Genomic DNA, 19,613 nt, shown 5'->3' on the forward strand with positions numbered 1-19,613 from the left:
GTAAAGAGAGTTTTATTCTCTAATAATACGAGCAAACCCTCATTTCAACCTGTGCCCAGTTTAGCCTTGGTCAAGACGCTAGTTGTTATTCATCCCGGCCGTAGCGCAGTAAACGATATCCTTGCTAGCGCTATGCATGCGGTGCATTAAAAATACAGCGCGAACAGCGACCTCACACGGCCACCATTTCTATGCAAATCAGTTGGACCCAATCTAGCGCCTTGGTTCAATCGTCGGCAAAAGCTTATGTTTTTCTTTATTTTCCGCTGGATTTCTAGCGCACGACCTTGTATGCGAATACAGATAAGTGTAGGCGGGGCTAATATGTGGAGTGTCCAATCACACCTTGGTAAATCCGGACATCATCAAATTATTTGCAGCCATTCGCCTTTTGCGGACGTGACAGGAACCACAGTTTTTGTGCATTGGTGCCGTGTGCAGAGACACACAACGTGTACGTGTATGGATTATGTACAGTGCCACGTTTCACTATGCAAGTTCCGACGCAACGATCGACCAATAAGAAAACGACATTTAAGGTCAGCTAAGGCTATTAACATAATGAGCACCACCCCCCAAACCTCACATGGACGATTGAACCAAGGCGCTAGATTGGGTCCAACTGATTTGCATAAACATAGTGGCCGCGTGAGGTCGCTGTTCGCGATGTATTTTTAATGCACTGCATGCATAGACATAATGACTGCATGCACAGCGCTAGCGAAAATATCGTTTTTACCGCGCTACGGCCGGATGAATAACAACTAGCGCCTTGACCAAGGCTATGCCCAGTTTTGTCTCGTAATGCCTCACATGTCTACTCATGTATCCCTGCATGCACCTCAAATATGGCTGCATCGCAATGTATCTATAGAAAGTACACAGAATGTAGCAAAATGCAATAAGAATAGACAGAGCTCAGAAACCAGGTGGCTTAGGTGTAGAATACGCTCAAAAAGTTTAATGATTTTTACTCCTTTCTTTGCCTCTAGGCATAACTTCTGATGTTACACAGACTAAGACAGTGCATTTAAAGATTTACAAAATTTGACCAAAATTATTAGCATTTCGGAAAAACAAAACTCTGCACATAAACATCCCTAATCTTAATTTTTTTTCTTTTAAAATATTGGCACTAAGTACAACCTCGACCCCAGGGCTACTTTTTCAACCCCTGGTTCAGAAACTTGCATCCTGTTTCCTGATTGGATACAGCAATAGCAAGTCATGGATTTATATCGCGTACTTTATTTCCAATGTGTTTTACGTATTTTATCATTCAATGTGAATTATTACTTCAAAACTTCCTCAAAAACAACTCCCCTTTTCCATTTTGCTTGTAATAATATGTAATGCGATACTGCATATTGGCTGGATAAGATTGTAACATTTTACATATATATGAAGAAAATTGTGTTTTCGGATTTCACACCGCGACAAATTGATTGTGTTGTACCCCAGACGCCGCATACAAAAAACAAGCACTGATTGAAAGCACAGCCAGGCACCAGACTTCCTAATGTGCAAGATTTTTGAAAATGCATTGATCTTATACTATGGGAACGAAGTTGCACTATGCATTTAAATAAGAATTGGTTGCAAATTCTATCGTATGAATAGTTTAATTGCTGTACCCGCTGTTACGGTACATGTACATCAGATTCGAACTGGCCAACTGATCCTGCAAGCTCGGTGGTCGAGACGTCTGCACTAAAAAGTAGCTCAGTTGATAAGACATCTGCACTAGAAAGCAGGAGGTCGTGGGTTTGAGTCCCACCCGAGTGATTTTTTCCAACTTTCACTCGGGAGGTAACACACTGAGTATACAGTGTTTAAACGTTGGTGAAGGGCAAAAAGCTAATATTGATTAACATCACCCCGATGCAAAATTCCATCTTAGGAAGCTGCACTACGTGTGTCAATATTTAGCTTGGTTCTACTTGTATATATTTATCCCTAAGTTGCTGAAAAAATGTTTTTGTAGGCCAAATAGATGTATCTTGCTTAATTATCTTGCTCAGTTGCATAGCACTGATCAAGGATTGTAACGTTATTGCTCATGGGACTCTCTCCTTAAAAGGCTAGCGAGCTCGCTTTGTTGTACAAGTTGCCTTTGCAAGCATGGTGGATTTTTTTTTAAATTTAAATGATCCTCCAGTCATATTTCTCTCATATAAAAAAAATTGCAACAGTGTTAAATAATTTTAGGGCAAGTGAACAATCAGAGTCCCATCTCAGAACCGTGCTCAAATGTGTGGTCAATTGAGAGAAAAGGGTGATTTTGGTTCAAATATAATCTCATTCACTGCAGTGAGGAAAAAGTACACATAACGTGGAATAACTATAATATTGCATATAAACATAGAAACTATGAAGCTAGATGATTAAGTAATCATTAATTATACTAAAGTTTTACAGATAATATTAAAAGTTGTACAATCCATTTCTGGTATTTTGCATACAGTAAGAGAAATTTACCATCTTGTTTTGGCATAGTGTAATTAAAAATATTTCTCAAACTTTTTACACTTTTCTGACGAAAACGTTGACGTTCTACTGATTTGTACAATGCGTTAACATGCTTTTGGAATTCTCTGTACATGCATATAACTGTATATCAAATTTTACACATTTGTAGTAATAAATTCCAATCGTTAATACTTTCAAAAATAAAATGTTTTGTCTCGCTTCCTTTTATTTTAACCCCATTTTTGTCTTTGCATCTTGCAAATTATCACTTCTAGAACAAAAAAGTCCTTTGTTTACTACTGTAGAATGCCATGGCCAAGTGGTTACTGTGTTTGACTCACGTACGATGGTACGTGGGTTCGAACCCTGCCAGGAACATGGTCCCTTGTTTACTACTGTAGAATGCCTTGGCCTAGTGGTTACGATGTTTGACTCATGTACAGTGGTGCATGGGTTCGAACCCTGCCAGGAACATGCTCCCTTGTTTACTACTGTAGAATGCCATGGCCAAGTGGTTACGGTGTTTGACTCATGTACAGTGGTACATGGGTTCGAACCCTGCCAGGAACATGGTGTTTGTGCCCTTGGGCAAGACACTAAACTACAATTGCCTCTCTCCACCCAGGAGTATGAATGGGTACCTGTGAGAGTCGAGGACTGATTGTGCACTGATATCAGCTGTCGCGTGGTCTCGTGGCCTGATGAACGGGGGAATAATTGTAAAGCGCTTTGAGATTGTTGATACGATGGAAAGCGCTATATAAGCATTACAATTTATTTATTTTTACTGCGTTCCGATCAACAAAGTGCAATACAAAGCAGACTTGGTTTCTCAAAATACAGCAGAACTAATGGTGTTTAGTTACATTTATAAATTTATACATCAACTTGATATAATTCTTAAAATAAAGTATTTCTCCGCACTAATTTGTCGGTGACTATTTACAATAAGGCACAACACTGTGAATAACACAGAAACACATTCAAAATGTGCAACATTTTCTATACATATCGCAGTTACTTTTTAGAGAAAAAAATAGTATCAAGAACTAATCTTGAACACATAGCTTTATTTTTTGTTAACATTTCAATGATTTTAAAAAGGCACATTTATAATTCCCGTGCTCTAATTGTATGAATGTAAATTGAACGTGCGCAATATAGCGAATGACGAAAGTGCATTTCGTGATTTTTAATAGAAAATCGTAAGCAACTGACTTCACCCTTTAGCTGTCCATATTTAGGAGCAGTTGTCCGGGCCACCGTTAGCCGAGCAGGTCGGCTGGCAGCATTCGTTCCAATCCATGACCTTCTCAGAACCTTTGTAGATTCCACTCATGGTTGCTGTAAAGAAAGTCAAAGAAAAATTGGACATATAACCTACTTTCCAAAAGAGCAGTAGCCCCAGGCAAGTATTTCACGACCGGCTGGCTGTAGCCAGTGTAATGGTCCCAGTAACCTGATATGCTGATCAATTTATACTGCGTGATCAATTGAACGGAAGTTGGGGTAAACATTTTTAATTTTATGATAGTCATCAATTCACAATATCCTCTCTGTTTGTCACGGAACCCATTTATTGCCCTTGATTTAATAAGCGTAGTCAGGACACAGAAGAAATGTAAAAAAAATAGGTCCTATCCGCTCCGTTCACAAGTGCCCCCTCACCGGCAAAGAAAATACAGTTGGGGGTGATCGACCGACGTCATCTTGCCTGACTGCAATTCATTTGCCGGCCACTGCGTGTACATAGTACAAATCCCCTGGTGTACGTGCGTCCACACACAAGGAACGGTGTCCGACAACCAGCGAAATGTCCCACCCATGGGACGTCGTTGCTAGGTAAAAGGGCGCCTTCTTTCGTTGGTGCACGGAGCCCATACATGGTTCCCGGGTGTGCTTTAATCCCGTCAAATCTCGCAGGTTAAGGAGGTCAACTTGCACACTCTTATTATCACATTTGTCACAGGTTAGAAACTATGACACATCACCTGAACAAATCCCCGCCATCTGATTGGTGGGTTGTTGCTCACGTGTCATTGAATTATTCATCCCAACGCACAGCACGACCACACAGCAAAAAAAGTTCTATTCCACAGTTAACCCCATGCGCACGGGAAGCGGTCATGGCCGCGGCCGCTAATCCTGATTGGAATGCAGTTGCCAACTGTGGTATGCCGTGGCACACGGCTAGTGGGTAGTTCCACAGCTGCTGCTTTTGTGCAGTCCCGCTACCACACAAAGGCTGTGCAGTCATGCGGGCCACTTGCTCTATGTGTGGAGGAATGTCCTGCTTAAGGGGTTAATATAACTTCCATTACACTATTGGTTGTGATGGCTCCGATTCCGTACATTCATAGTACCATTTGACAAGTTACCAATCAGGTGATGAGTATTTATTCAAGCATTCTATCAAACAAATAATGAATGTTTCACATTCGTGCAATGGAAAGAATAATTTCATTTGGTTAAATGAGACTTTTTATCCTTACCTTTGGGACCCCATTCCTATTATAAGGTTAAAAGACTCGCTCCCAAAAAGCTGACTAAATGACACTCAAAAGTGCCATTCTGATATTTCTTGACACATTTGAACAGTTGACAATGACAACTTCTTGAATATCAGCAGGTTTAATTTTGCGGAAAGAGGGCAGGGCTTTGATTTAATCATTCATGGGGGAAATTAGGGGGTAAAGATGACGACGACAAACAGGAAACAGACTCAAAAACTAAGATGGCAAACTGCAAAAAAAGGTAGGAAAGTCACATTTTCTTTGAAAGTGCTTTCAAAATTACAACTAACAATTTTAACATGAGTTTATCTAAAGAAAAAAGAACTGCTTTAGCCTGCAAAGGTCACTTTGGTACTGGACAATCATCTGCAAAAGTCAGTTTTGAACAAAACTCATAAAGTATAGAGGTGTCCTAAAGATAAGGATTCCCGACTTAAGGGTGTACATGGTGGACATGATCCATGCATGAGAGGTTTGCGGTAACACCATGTGAATGATATGTCTTTGTGAGTTGCGTGGTTTTGAGAAGAACCAGTTGGTTTAAGTCGACGTTTTGAACAGAATGCTCTGTTTGTCATCAGGAGACATCCCGTCAAAAGTCATCAGTCTCCTGTCATCAGTCTCCTGATGACAACCAGAGCATACTGTTCCAAAGGTCGAGTTAAGCCAACTGCTTCTTTTCAGAACCACACAACTCACAAAGAGATATCATTCACATGGTGTTACCGCAAACCTCCCATTCATTAATTTAATTTGGTGACAGATGGAATGTTCCATTCCACTTGGCGAATCTGTCACCCCGTGACATTATTCTTACCATTGCACTCAAACAATCATTATTTGTGTATTATTACATACCTTTCCAGTCACCGATAGCGTACACAGAGCTGGCAAAATTGTCAGGATTGGAATAACTAAACCCTGAATTGGACACGAACGGCACCGCAATGCTGCTAACGAAGCCATCGCTTGCGGCCGCGACGTCGTAGTTGCTCTTCTCAATCAGATACCAGCTGGTGAAGGGTTTGTCACTGGCGGCGTAGGAGTCGGGAGAATTGTCCATGATGCCGTACAGCTTGCCAGTGCTGGGCAAGAAGCCGACGATGTTGCGCAGTCGGGGATCCAGACCTGGGCAAGATAGAATGAATGGTTACATCTTGAACCCAATGGACAGATCCACTGCGAACGTGGGCAACGACACGTGTCTTGCTTGCACGTGTCATATGCACGCATGCGCACACAGTCATGTTTTACTATACTCTCAAGGACAATGCTTTGTGTTTCTATATGTCCCTGTAATATAATACTCTCCCATAGACCAGGCACACAAACTTACTACAGAGGACCGTTTCCAACAAAAGACCCAACGTCCTAGGACTGAAAGGATCTGTTGTTCTCCCTTTGTTAACGGTCCTTGGGGTTTATGTAGAGCACGTACATACATTTCGGACTTTTGTGCATGCATGTCAGACTTTAATAACCACTGTGATTGGTTAGAACATCATAGATTGGTCTGTTGTGTGGACGACGCTTAAAGCTACAGTCCATCATTTGCTGAGTCTGATCACTGATATCATTGTCTAACAATAACGTCTTGCATTGATAGAGTAAAGCTTCCAAGCTTCCAGCATCAACATCATGGCCAAGCCATTTTATAACTTACCGGTCCACTGCTTTTCAGCATATATCATCATGAAGCAATGCATGTCTGGTTTTCTGCCAAACACAAAAAAAACCAGATCGATCAACTCGGTGCAACATCAGAAATGCCTTTTGAAACACTTTATCTTCTATGAACAAGCTACAATCCCGGCCAAAATGGTTGGGACACTTCCTGAGCCTGCCACGATCACCCACTCCCCCGCTCCCCCGGTCAATGTTGTTCTCTCCAGCTGATGGAGCCCACACCGCGCAATGAGAGACAACACTGAGCTGGGGCCGGGGGGTTGCGGACCCAGCGAGATTTGGCCAGAATTGTAGGTTACAATGTGGCCTAAAAAATTGACAAAATGTGAGTTCTGGCAAAGGAGACGGAAAAGTGTAAAAAAAAAATGCACACACAAAAATTTCATTTTCTCAACTTCAAAACCGTTAAAGGCCTTTTACTTTTTCGACCTGTCGATAAATATGAAGTTTCAATAATAAACTTGTCAACAGAATGTCTGATTGAGGTGCAACATACAAGTACTGTAAGGAGAATTTTTAGTCTCTTTTCTAATACCCGCAAACCCTCATTTCAACCTCTGCCCTGTTTTGTCTCATTTTGCCAGAATAATAATAATAATTATAATAATATCGGAGTCTTAGATAGTGCACGTATCTACCAACCATTAGGTACTCAAGGCGCTGGAGAAATGTGTATTATTAAAGAAAGGTAAATAAAGTTTATGAGAAATATGAGACCCATTATGTAGCACCTTATAAGGGTTTACAAGGTGGTGCGGCGCATATTGCAGCCACTGCCAGAAACACCGGGGCAAACCCCTTCTGTTAGCGATAAGTGTTACTGGGTTCTTTAACGTGCATTACACAACACACGGGACCTGCTGCTTTACGTCCCATCCGAAGGACGAAGCAATAATGGTAAAGTGCCTTGCTAAAGAGCAAAACCACCAAGTTCCTACGGTCAGGATTCGAACCCATGTACCACGGCACACGTGTCGAACACCGTAACCATTGGACCACAGCACCCCACTAATGCCTTACTTTTGTAGTATGTAAGGAAATTTCTGAAAACTCATGTAGTAAAGCCGGTCCCAGAGCACACAAAGTTCTATCCAGTCGATTCAGAACGGCTATTCACTGGAAGTCTTTTCATTGCATCTGGTCTGCACAATGGGCCGGATTTAGCCACAGCCATATAAACGCATAGACCGTCAGTCGTGCATTTAAAACCGTGATTTGAAAAGTATGGGCAAAATGCTTGTTGACAGCGCGCGTAATCACACATACCTGCCAACTGTTCCGATTTAGGCGGAACTGTTCCGATTTTGGAGATAAAAAGTGCCCGAAAATCGGAACGTCCCGATTTTCCGAGTTGCGATTTTCCGCCGTCGCACACTTTTCCGAGAAAAATGTTTTATTGTATTGAGGGCGCTATTGCCGCTACCATAATGGTATAAAATCTGCCTCGCTCTTATGTACGACGAAAGGGACGTAAACCAGACTCAAACGTCATCGAACAGGCCATGTCCGAATTGGCTGCGGCTGCAGCCGTTCGCGCACACAGGCTTGTGCGATCAGCCAGAACCTAGCCGCAGCCAATACTGAGACCCGCTACGTCATCCGTCTGGTGTACTGCCTCTCTTGCGTGCTTACTGAATTAAGCGCGGGCCGCGCCAGGCACGGCGCGGTGGACGTATTGACATTATTGATACCATGTTTGTTTTCCACACACGTTTCTTCATAGTCTTCGGTGGTTTTTCGTTGATATTTTGACCGTGCTGAGTCACACTTTTTTGTCAACGTTTTTGTATGAGCATTTCAACTGCAACATGGACCAGGAGGATGATACACTGAAGGAGAAAAAGCAGCGATGGAGTCAAAAATTCCGAGAGGAATATCGTGAAAAATTTAAAAACGTGTATTGTAACAGGCCTATGCACACCGTACAATGATGTACGAACTTTTCCAAATAAAATTGTACTTGTCACTGCTTGTACAGTGTACATGTAAAATGTATTACTGTGACTGAATATCTACATGTGATTAAACTGTGAAGCATGTAAGTCAGCAGTCATTTATTCTTAAATTGTAAAATTTTGATCAGCAAAAACCGGCTGGAAAATTCAGAAAATTATCCACTAAATAAGATTAGTGTCTGTTGGGTCTGCTTCTGGATATCATGTAACATTTTACTAATACTAGGCACATGTACATGTACATGTACTTAGTATGATTGCCCCTGGACCCAACCCATTAGCGCGCGCCTGCGCCGCTCACCATGTGTGATGCGTAGGCACCCTGTTCCTCTTTCTGACTTTTCAATATTGGCAGGTATGAATCACGCGACACGCGTTCAATGCAGATACGTGCTTAGTACAGTACATACATTTACATACAGAACATAAGTTTCTGAGTTAAAAAGGCTGTTTTGCTCACAATCCGTTAGAAAAAAGTTGTACATGCTATTGTTTTTTTAATCTACCTAAATCATATTAAGAACACAAGGGATTTTTTTTACAATCGAAAAGTAACTTCATACTAATTGTTTTAATGGAACAGTTTTGGTGTGTGTCAAATCCCTATACCGAGAGCTGAATTTGCCCATAGTTTGGATTTTAGTCTGGCGCGCGAAATCACGAAATGCGCGTGTAGTTTCATATAGGACCTGACGGTCTATGTGTTCATATGTCTGTGGATTTAGCCCATTCATTGGCGTTACAGGATGATCCTATACAACAGCACTGCCCGACTCACAAGTGACAGTCAGTCGGGGAGTCAGTCAGTCAGTCAGTGAGATAAGTACAAAGCAGACACTAGGCTGGCCTTCTGGGAATTACAAAAACCTCAAGCTGACTACTTACTTCCAGAGGAATGCATAGACTGATGCCTGGATCTCCTTGCGAACCCCACTCTTACCGTGGGGGATGGTATCGCACACGAAGAGAGTGTTGGTAGATATGTCAGCCAAGAAGCCTCGCTGATAGGGCTGAGTGTTCAGAGGGGTTGCAGACGTCGGACAGGTATCTGTCGAACAAAAGGGGTGTTTTTTAAAGCTGTAATAGGATTCAAGGCTTTGTAGGGTGGAATATGGCAACAGTTTTCAGTTATGCCATAATCTAAGGATTTGACCCAGGAGGAACTAAAGGAGTTTCTCTTTTCCTGGGCGGCAGGAAAAGAGAAACTATTCTGGAGTTGGAAAGACAACTTGGAGAGACATTTGAATGAATGCTGACCACCCCTGACGCTCACGCAAAGACACTATGGCTTTGCGCACATTTAGAGAAAATGGACCAACGAAAGAGGGCGCCCTTTTACCTAGCAACGATGTCCCATGGGCGGGACATTTAGCTTGTGTGTGAAGCACGTACACCAGGGGATTTGTACTACGTACACGCAGTGGTACGGCCACGTGTTGCGACAAAATTGCAGTCAGGCAAGATGGCGTCAGTCGGTCACCCCCAACTGTACTTTCTTTGCCGGTGAGGGGGTACCCGTGAACGGAGCGGATGCTCGGAAACCATTACGCTAATACGGAGTGTCCCGTCCGAGGGGCTCTTTGAAGCGGTAAAACAGTGCCCTCTCTTGTTGGCGCACGGAGCCCACAGCCTGAGAACTGGCATGTCTGCTCTCTGCAATCGGGCCCGGTAGTCTCTTACCTGTCGCTGTGGTGCCCGGGATCTCACATCCAAATATCTCCAGCCGGAGTGCATTGTACCACTTGGCCCGGGACGTGTAGTCGTATGCAGTCAGGTTGACGATGACGTAGCGAGCCTCTACTGGTATGAGAAGGGTGTGGGTCACTATTGTGTCGTGGTCGGCCGGGGCGTCTTTTTGGTGGTCAAACTAGAAAAGAATTCAAGTGTTCATTTTGTTTGCTCTCTGTGTTTAATAGTTATACGGTCCTCTCTTTTATTAGACCACAATTAATGGAATATTTTTTTGGTAATCTCTTATATTTCTTCAATTTTTTTCATTGCCTCATTTATGCCCTTGTAAATCAGTAGTCTTTGGACTTTTTGTCTGATTTCAATATGTTTTAGGTATGGCCCCCCCGAAAAAAGGCTCCGGTTTCTGGTTTGCGTGCGTCACTGTAGCCATGCGCGTCGGCAAAATAAAAAAAAAACTTCAATGTAAGATGATGTTTCAAAACTGCCAAACTCACTTGTTTGACTGAAATCCTGCTGCTGCACAATTTTAACGTGTTTTTAAATTGGGTTACGATCGAGTATTAGCTTTATGTGGCCTCTCTTGGCTCCCATATGTTTTGCACTAAATTTAGTCGGGCACCATTTGCAGTTATCAGCCGAAATTTGAAGAAAAAACAAGTTTAAAAAAAAAAAGCCACGTTGCCGCACCACTTTTGGTGCAAGCTCCGTACCAGAAACCAAAGACTTTTTTTTTGGCCTAACCCAAAGAAATCAAGAAATGAAAACTGTGTGACAAATTGATTCCAACAAAAATCCGGAAAATAAATGGGAAAAAACACTACAGATACAAACTTATTGTTCAGATTCAAATTTTAAATGTGAATTTTTTTTGTCAATGTTGAAAGTTGGGGCCCAATTTCCTGACTCTGCTTACCGTTACCGAAAAATCCCTGCTTAGTGTAGCAGAAAATTTCAGGTGTTAGTGAGGAAGTTTTGCTTCTGTGCATGCGTATATCTCATAACTAAAGGAGTCTGTGCTTACCGATTAGCACAGAACTTCTCTGCTAGCGCGGTTAGCTCTTGAAGTTCAAGCTTCTATTGATCTAATCAAATTTTACAAAGTTTTACACAGTTAAAGAATTACCACTTTATTATCTGATGGAGTTGCGGCCTTATACAGCGTATCATCCAGGCTGTACAGGATCTCAAATTCTCCCAGGTCCCCATCGGCATTCGCACTGCTTCCTCCTTGGGTCTGGATACCAGTGACAAACGCCCTCTTTCCCAGGTCAATCTTTATCCAACGATCGTAGAGGAATGGACCAGCTCGGGCTTGGGTCTTCCAAGCTGTAATTGCATTCAAGTCAGATTCATCCATTTCTTAACATTCAACGTAGCAAAATTCTAAAAATATTTTAAGTTGTAGAACTCAAGTAAACATGACTGCGGTTTATAGATTCAGCGCTAGATTTATACTTAACTCAAGCCCCAATTCAACCCAACCCATATCCCAAGCCAACTTAACCACACCAAACACAACCCAACCAGCCCAACCCAACTCAAACCACCCCAACCCCGACCCGACCCAACCCTACCCAACCCATCCTAACCCAACCCAACCCAACCCAACCCAACCCAACCCAACTCAGCCCAACTCAGCCCAGCCCAACCCAACCCAACCAGCCCTACCCAACCCAACAAAATCAAACCAAGTCCAACCCAGACAAACCCCACCCAACCCACCGCATCCAAACCAACCCAACCAAGCACAGCCTGTCTCAACCCAACCAGCCTTAATCAAACCAACCCAACCCAACCCAGCCCATCCCAACCCAACCACCTAACCCAACACAACCTCAACCCAGCCCAAACCACCCGACCCAACCCAACCAGCCAACCCAACCCAACCCAACCCATCCCAATCCTACCCTACCCAACCCAAGCCAGCCCAGCCCAATCCAACCCTACCCAACCCAACTCAGCTCAGCCCAGCCCAACCCAACCCAACCAGCCCTACCCAACCCAACAAAACCAAACCAAGTCCAACCCGGACAAACCCCACCCAACCCAACCAAGCACAGCCTGACTCAACCCAACCAGCCTTACTCAACCCAACCCAACCCAGCCCATCCCAACCACCTAACTCAACACAACCTCAACCCAGCCCAAACCACCTGACCCAACCCAACCAGCCAACCCAACCCAACCCTACCCAACCCATCCCAATCCTACCCTACCCAACCCAAGCCAGCCCAGCCCAACCCAACCCTACCCAACCCAACCCAACCAGCCCTACCCAATCCAACAAAACAAAACCAAGTCCAACCCAGACAAACCCCACCCAACCCAACGCATCCAAACCAACACAACCCAACCAAGCACAGCCTGACTCAACCCAACCAGCCTTACATAACCCAACCCAGCCCAGCCCATCTCAACCCAACCACCTAACCCAACACAACCTCAACCCAGCCCAACCCAAACCCAACCAATCCCATCCCAAGCACCTAACCCAGCCTAACCCAACCCGACCCGACCCAACCCAACCTACCAGGTCCATTTAGCCTTGCATTATGTCCTGCAGCATTAGTTGGGTCTGGTGCAAATGAAGCAGTGATCTGGCAGTCTTGTATGCTTCCAACCTCCATTCCCAAGGCTGTTGGGCTGTCACATGTAGGTAACAAAGTTTGGCCTTTGGGAATAACATTCAAACCAGGCAAAACAGAAGTTAAATCAAGTTGACATTCTTCACACAAAAACAAACTTCAAGAAAGAAAAGATGACCAAACTAGCATAAATTGGATATATTTTGGCAAAATACTGTTGCATGGTGAAGTTCTCTTTTTTTATTTCTGTCTTATTCTAAGTGCTTTAATTGGAACAGTTGTCCCTCAAGTCTCATTGCTGGATTGAGAAGAAAACAATGTACAGCTAGATGGGAGGAAAACCCCACAGAATGATAGTTGTAAGAAAGGACTGAACAAAACAATTGGCATAGAGGGGGAAGTGAGAAAAGAAGATCCTGAATGTTCAATGTTCCCACTTTGTCTCTAAAACACTCATACTCATTTCGGTAATCAGCAACTCAAACCTCCCTTAATAACACCTTTGAGGTGCCTTCACGTCAGAAACCTTCCACGGCACTATGGGCTCCATGCACCAACAAGGGAGGGCACTTTTTTACCACTTTTGGGAGCCCCATGAAAAGATCCGGGACACACCACGTGCACACACCCACGCTTACACGCACACGTTTGTTTCACATACGTAGTGTGGACTTTCCTTTCTTTTCGTGTTGTTAAGGAACACCAGTGGAAAAACTCATTTTTCTCAAACTGTGAAAACTCTTTCAACCCAATTTTTTTTCTATGATTCCCTTTAGTGTTTCTCTTCATTCTGCTACAGATAAACCTAACCCCAAAATGCCTCTAAACCTGTTTTACCTACATTATGTGGACGTGTTTTGTTCGGAAGTCCACACTGCATATGTAAGACAAGCTCACACGTACAAGTGGGGTACTTTCTTTGTTCTCGTGTACTAAAATTTTGCAATGTCGCACACTAATTTCAAAATGCTCTTATTTTAACCAGAATTAATTTCCTGGGCTGAAATTCGGACTTAATATCCCTTTTCTAAAACTCTTCCATTTGCGACGGATCAACCCACCTTGGAAATTCCTAGTTTTTGAGTAAAGTCTATATATCTATTTCGTGAAAAACATGTGGGGTACCAAAACGGTACCCCGCAAGTCGGTGGGCATTCCTTGTGGGGTACCTACCATTGTTCCGGTGCCCCATAAGGCAGTGTTTATACGTTCGTACTGGTTCGCGCGCATACAGCGCTAAGTACGCACGACTTACTTTATTCTGAATGTGCAACAAGCCCAAGTGTTTGTGCGTGAGCGTCATCGGCGATGTGTTTGAATGCCTCTTCATCCGATGGTCTCCCCCAATATGACACTCATTACACAATTTCAAAAGCTATGTACTTAATGGCAAGACTTTCTTACCTGGTATATCTGGGTAGGGCACAGTGAAGTCAAAAGTCGTATAGTCCATAGGCTCGTTGAAGTACTGGCCGTCAACGTAATAGTTTGGATCATAGACCGTCATGTAATATATAACCTAGAGTAATGAAAGACATGAGCAACTTCCAATAAAACACTGCTGCTATCTTTCTAAAAATTGAGCAAACCTATCTATCTCCCTTTTTAAGCAAAGTTTGATTTTGAGAGATTATTTCATATAAAGGAATATTGACCAAAGTTAACACTGTTCCGTTTCATCAACATTAATAATGCAATTAGTATTTATTCAAAAATAATTACGTTATCAGTTAAGATGATGAACAGCCAATAAAAACAAAAATAACACCTGCAATTTAGATTTTAAAGAATCCTTTTCCGAAGTCTTTTTCGGAACAGTGAAATGCCCATGTATGAAGCAAAATGGATATTTCTTGAAATCCCAAGATGCGCCACGTAACTCCCAAACCTCTTTTGGAGAAAGGATATTTCATTGAGAACTGGACGTCAGGGAAATACCAACAGAATTAGACGAAGACTCAAATTTATACTTGTGTACGTGTTTCATTTTTACGGACACAAAACATTGACTTTATATAGGTAGCGCATGTCCCTTTTCATTTGTACGTATACATTGCGTGTCCGTTCCGATCGTCCGTACGCAACGCCCGACGCAAGCGCAATATAACCCCCTACCAGTACCGCAATAAAAATCACTGTCTTAGACCAGACAGTATTGGAACCACCAAGTCAACCTGTTAACCTGTCATGTTTACCTCGATGGGTGTGGTTCCCTTCCAGTTCTTGGTCAACTTGTAGCGGTAGTTTGGTTTAATGGTGGTCTCGATGGTCAATGCAATGCGGTCCGTGAAGAACATCCTGGGTACCTGGTTGCAGAAAGGAAAGGAAAGAAAGTTTTTGTCTCTACATGTGGAGAAAGGCAACATTAGTAATAATAATAATATTAATAATGGAGTCTTATATAGCGCATGTATCTACCAACAATTAGGTACTCAAGGCACTGGAAATTATGTCAATTATTAAAGAAAGGTTAATAAAGTTTATGAGAAATATGAGACACATTATGTAGCACCTTATAATGGTTTACAAGGTGCTGCGGCGCACATTGCAGCCACTGCCAGAAACACCGGGGCAAACCCCTTCTCTTAGCGATAAGTGTTACTGGGTTCTTTAACGTGCATTACACAACACACGGGACCTACGGCTTTACGTCCCATCCGAAGGACGAAGCAATAATGGTAAAGTGCCTTGCTCAAGAGCACAAGCACCATGTTTCCACGGTCAAGATTCAAACCCATGTACCACGATACACGAGTCGAATACCGTAACCATTGGACCACAGCACCCCACTTAGTCTTATATCTTTCCAAAAGGTCGACTCAAATCAATGCGCCAAATATTTGTTTCTAGATAATGAGTGAATCCTATTTTGTAAGTTACAGGCCTCGCAATGCCCGTTTTCATCAAAATATACGTGTTTTTTAATAGCTTTTTTGAAATTCAAAACATACTTTTTAAAGGTTTTCCAAATTCCAAAATATACGGCATTTATAGGTTTTAAGGGAGCAAAACTGTGCAATTTTTCAGGATGCTCAGGGTAGTAGCAATACAGCGAACTGTCGGTCAAATTCATAATTGTTAAAATCGTTATAAAAATTGTTAAAAGTATGACAGAATAATATATAGGTTACTTCTAAAAACACAATAGGCTTTCAAGTTGAAATATAGGGTTTCATAGATTTTAAAGTGTTCGCTGTGAGGCCTGCACCCAATTTCACGAAGCGCTGCGATGCGTCGCAACTCGAGTTACGACGTGTATCACGTTGTAACATGCGACGCGTCGTATCTTCCATTTCACGAAAGTTTCGATGTGTTGAACGCGTCATAAGTTCCTAGACACAAGCTTAAAACACGTCGCAAGTTACGACGTGTCTAGTGGTCATCGCAAAATAAGAAGGGTCCCTTTCTTAGCCAGTTTAATGCCATGAACATTACATCAATGAGATTATAATACCGAGGCAATGTGTGTAAAGTTGTAAATAGAAAATTCATTGAATATTTATGAATTAGACTGGAATATTGCAGTTGAAATTTCGAAGTAGCTTTACAGTCCACTGAGAGCTTGTTTTCCTTCAAAATTGCATCGCACGGCCGCCATTTTGTTTTACGTTTTAACAAATTTTGAGCGGAGATCCAACAACTCTTTGTTGAATATCAAACGACTATTTACTGTATGCTGACTTATTACATAAAACAGTCACCGAGTTGTGCTATAAATACACCTACGACGCGTCGCACTTACGACGTGTTTTGTGAAATGGATCGCAGGACGCATCGTAGGGATACGACGCGTCGCAGATCTGCGATGCATCGTAAGTTACGAAGAGTTTGATGAAATCGGGTGCTGGACTTATTGTGATTTTTCCTTTAACAATGGTCACCAACAGTTACACCAACAGCATCATGTTGGAAAAAAACTACAGCTGTGATGTAGTTATTAAAGAAAGATGTCTAATAATAAACCCAAATTCTCTCCCCGTGTTCTTTACCGTGAAGTAGAATCCCGTGTTGTCATCTGATGGGATGACGTCCGGCTGCTTGCTGCTCAGATTGTAGTTGAGCGTCATGCCGTCAAACTGAATGTAGGGTGGCAGGAATACGTGACCTTTGACATTGACTGCCTCGGCATAGGAATCCGTGGCGTGGCTGACGTCTACTTGGTACCAGACCGTGTCCCTGAAATAAATCGGATCTGTTCAAATTGGAGTCTGTACAATAAGCTTTCTGCAGAATAGACTGATGCAAATGCTCGCGACCACTGCGCACGTGGGAATGCACGTGTCACCCAATGCAAGACTGCATGTTCTGAACGCGTGCGTCATGTGCGACAATCAGTGGGGGACAGGGGGACAAGTCCCCCCTCCCCCCGACTTTTTTAAGTGGGGGGGGGGGGGGATTATCCCAAATGACCCATGACCGGCCATATAATTGTGTGCATACACAATTGAGATACTGAACTGGCTTATTAGGGAGGTTTCGCAAGCGAACGGATACGCTTACACTTACGTTTAGCTATCCGTATCCGTTTTTTACTTACGTGTAGCGAGCGAGATATGCGTGTCGTCTGCACGTTTAGTGGATAGTGAGTGGCGTATGACGTCATATGCGTATCCGTTTGCACGCGAAACCTCTCGACTATTAAAAGTAAACCAAACACTAACCCAACAGAATACGTTGACGTCGATCCGTTGTGGTTGAGTGAAACATTGAGAGAGGGCTTCTCCGTGCCGTCTCTCATCACGGCCAGTTTGAAGTAAGCCACCCAGACCACCGCCCCCTGGCTCAGGCTGACCCCACTCTCTAAGGCGTGGTAGGAACCGTTCACGTTGTGGTCACTGTCCGACATCTGCACGTCGATGTAGATGATGATGTCGTTGTCGCCGTCTACTAGGTCGCCCGCTTCAGCCGTGTGTTCTCCTGAGAAAAGCCAGATTGGAAAAACATCTGAGACATACAGTATACGATAAAATGAAGTCGAGTTTTGTGTCCGTAAAAATGAAATGCATGAATGCAGGCGCAGTTCTAGAACCAATATTTTTGGGGGATGAGGGCTAGCAGGGTGGAACCAGAATTTTTTTCAGGGAGGCGTGCTGAAACGTAGACCGGTTATTTTCTCCAGACACTTAGGCCTCCGAAAATCAATGGGGGGGGGGGGGGGGGGGGCCTCATGCCATATTTTTAATGGGGAGCACCAATAAAATCCTAAAATCGTTCACACTATATTAACTACAAATGCACCCTTGCCACGACTATTTCTTTAGGGGGAGACCGTTTGCATGTACATCACAATCCTTCTTTTTGCTAATGCAATTTTTTTTACAGAATTTATTTTGGGGGGGTCTAGACAAAATTTGGGGGGGCTCAAGCCCCCCCAGCCCCCCCGTAGAACCGCGCCTGCATGAATGCAGCGCACACTCAACAGGTGCATAGCGGACCCACAAAACGTGCATATGGAAAGGTGCCTTTATGGTGCGAATTATGCACGACCTATTTTATTCTGAGTGAGCACACACTCATATTGTCTTCGTGGTCTCCCCAACTCTCCCGTTCTTAATGTTGAGGGGGTGCTTAAAGGTATAGTCCATCATTTGTAATTTGTGCATTTTGTTCGTTTGAAGCAACAAACATATACTCAAAATCTGAATAAGGGTGCTGAACAACCAACCTGATGAAGTTTCAGCTCAGCTTCAGCTGTACATTCCGAGAAAAACAGCATTCTAGGATCTTGATTTCAAATAAAAAGTTGCTGAATCATGTTTTGAATTGGGCCGGAATTCAGCGTCCGAGACACGTACTCACTGAGCCGATTGCAGCTACGCGATGTCATGTCGCACACTGATCTGTCGAATTATAGCAACTGCGCGTGCATGTGCGTCGTGCCAATGCTTGCGCGCGCTTCGCCAAATAACAAAACAAACTACTAATTTAAATTTCCTAATGTGCGTCTTAAGAAGCACCATTGGAAAGGCCTTCTTTCGTTGATTACTTCAAAATGACAGCTTGCCAGAAAGAATAATTTCACAGGGAGTTTAGTCCCCTTACTATCTTTCAACCAAGTAAGTTTTTTAACAATAATTATGCCAGTTACTTTTCGGATAGCTGCAAATGATGGACTATAGCTCAAATTGTGCACGGACGCAATTAATACCTGTGTTGACAATCCTCCCGAAATCCAGCTTAGCGATGTTATTCTGTGAGGTGTTCCCCTTTGACTCCAACACGACCTCGGGCACGTTAAACTGTACGTTGATTCCGCCCATGCCGACCTCCACGTTATTCAGCGTCATGGTTGCCGTGCCGTTGAAGGGCGTGTCCAGTTCCATAACGATGCTAAGTGCCGCGTCTAGGATCGTCATGGTGATGTTGCAGCGCTCTATTTCACCGGGGCGCATAAAGTAGGCCGACTCAGGGCAGCAGAGTTTGAAAGTGGACTGTTCCCAAGAGAAAAAGTATCAAAACTTTGTCAATGAGAAGTATTAAAGTAAGAGTCTCTAATTTTTTAATAACATCATTGATTCTGCTCCATTATTTTACGTTATTTTTTAAACCACATCTTTTGAAGCAAAAGTATTCTAAGTCTATATTTTAGGATGCCTTGAAAAATTCAGGTTCTTTTAGCCGAAAATTTGTTACATTAGTTTTTGCGATTGACAAGAAACGGGCCGTTTCTTAATCAACCGCGATTCAGTTAATTTAAAACTATCACAGAAAAT

The 19,613-nt window shown here is 43.0% G+C and overlaps 1 protein-coding gene across 1 annotated transcript in view; it reads right to left on the reverse strand.

The window, feature by feature from the left end:
* Nucleotides 1–934: 934 nt before the first annotated feature.
* LOC119726798 overlaps nt 935–19,613 on the reverse strand; it is a 47,064-nt gene continuing 28,385 nt past the window's right edge. Inside the window, exons 17-28 of the mRNA XM_038198656.1 lie at nt 19,049–19,331; nt 17,562–17,817; nt 16,890–17,076; nt 15,096–15,206; nt 14,305–14,419; nt 12,846–12,986; nt 11,439–11,641; nt 10,304–10,490; nt 9,509–9,671; nt 6,646–6,698; nt 5,841–6,110; nt 935–3,813 (exon numbers count right to left, since the gene is read on the reverse strand). Of these exons, the coding sequence (XP_038054584.1) occupies nt 3,710–3,813; nt 5,841–6,110; nt 6,646–6,698; nt 9,509–9,671; nt 10,304–10,490; nt 11,439–11,641; nt 12,846–12,986; nt 14,305–14,419; nt 15,096–15,206; nt 16,890–17,076; nt 17,562–17,817; nt 19,049–19,331 (2,073 nt within the window). The 3' untranslated portion in view covers nt 935–3,709. The remainder of the gene's footprint in view (nt 3,814–5,840; nt 6,111–6,645; nt 6,699–9,508; nt 9,672–10,303; nt 10,491–11,438; nt 11,642–12,845; nt 12,987–14,304; nt 14,420–15,095; nt 15,207–16,889; nt 17,077–17,561; nt 17,818–19,048; nt 19,332–19,613) is intronic.

This window comes from Patiria miniata, unplaced genomic scaffold, assembly GCF_015706575.1.
Source record: "Patiria miniata isolate m_02_andy unplaced genomic scaffold, ASM1570657v1 HiC_scaffold_2, whole genome shotgun sequence".
In the NCBI taxonomy this organism is placed as follows: Eukaryota; Metazoa; Echinodermata; class Asteroidea; order Valvatida; family Asterinidae; genus Patiria; species Patiria miniata.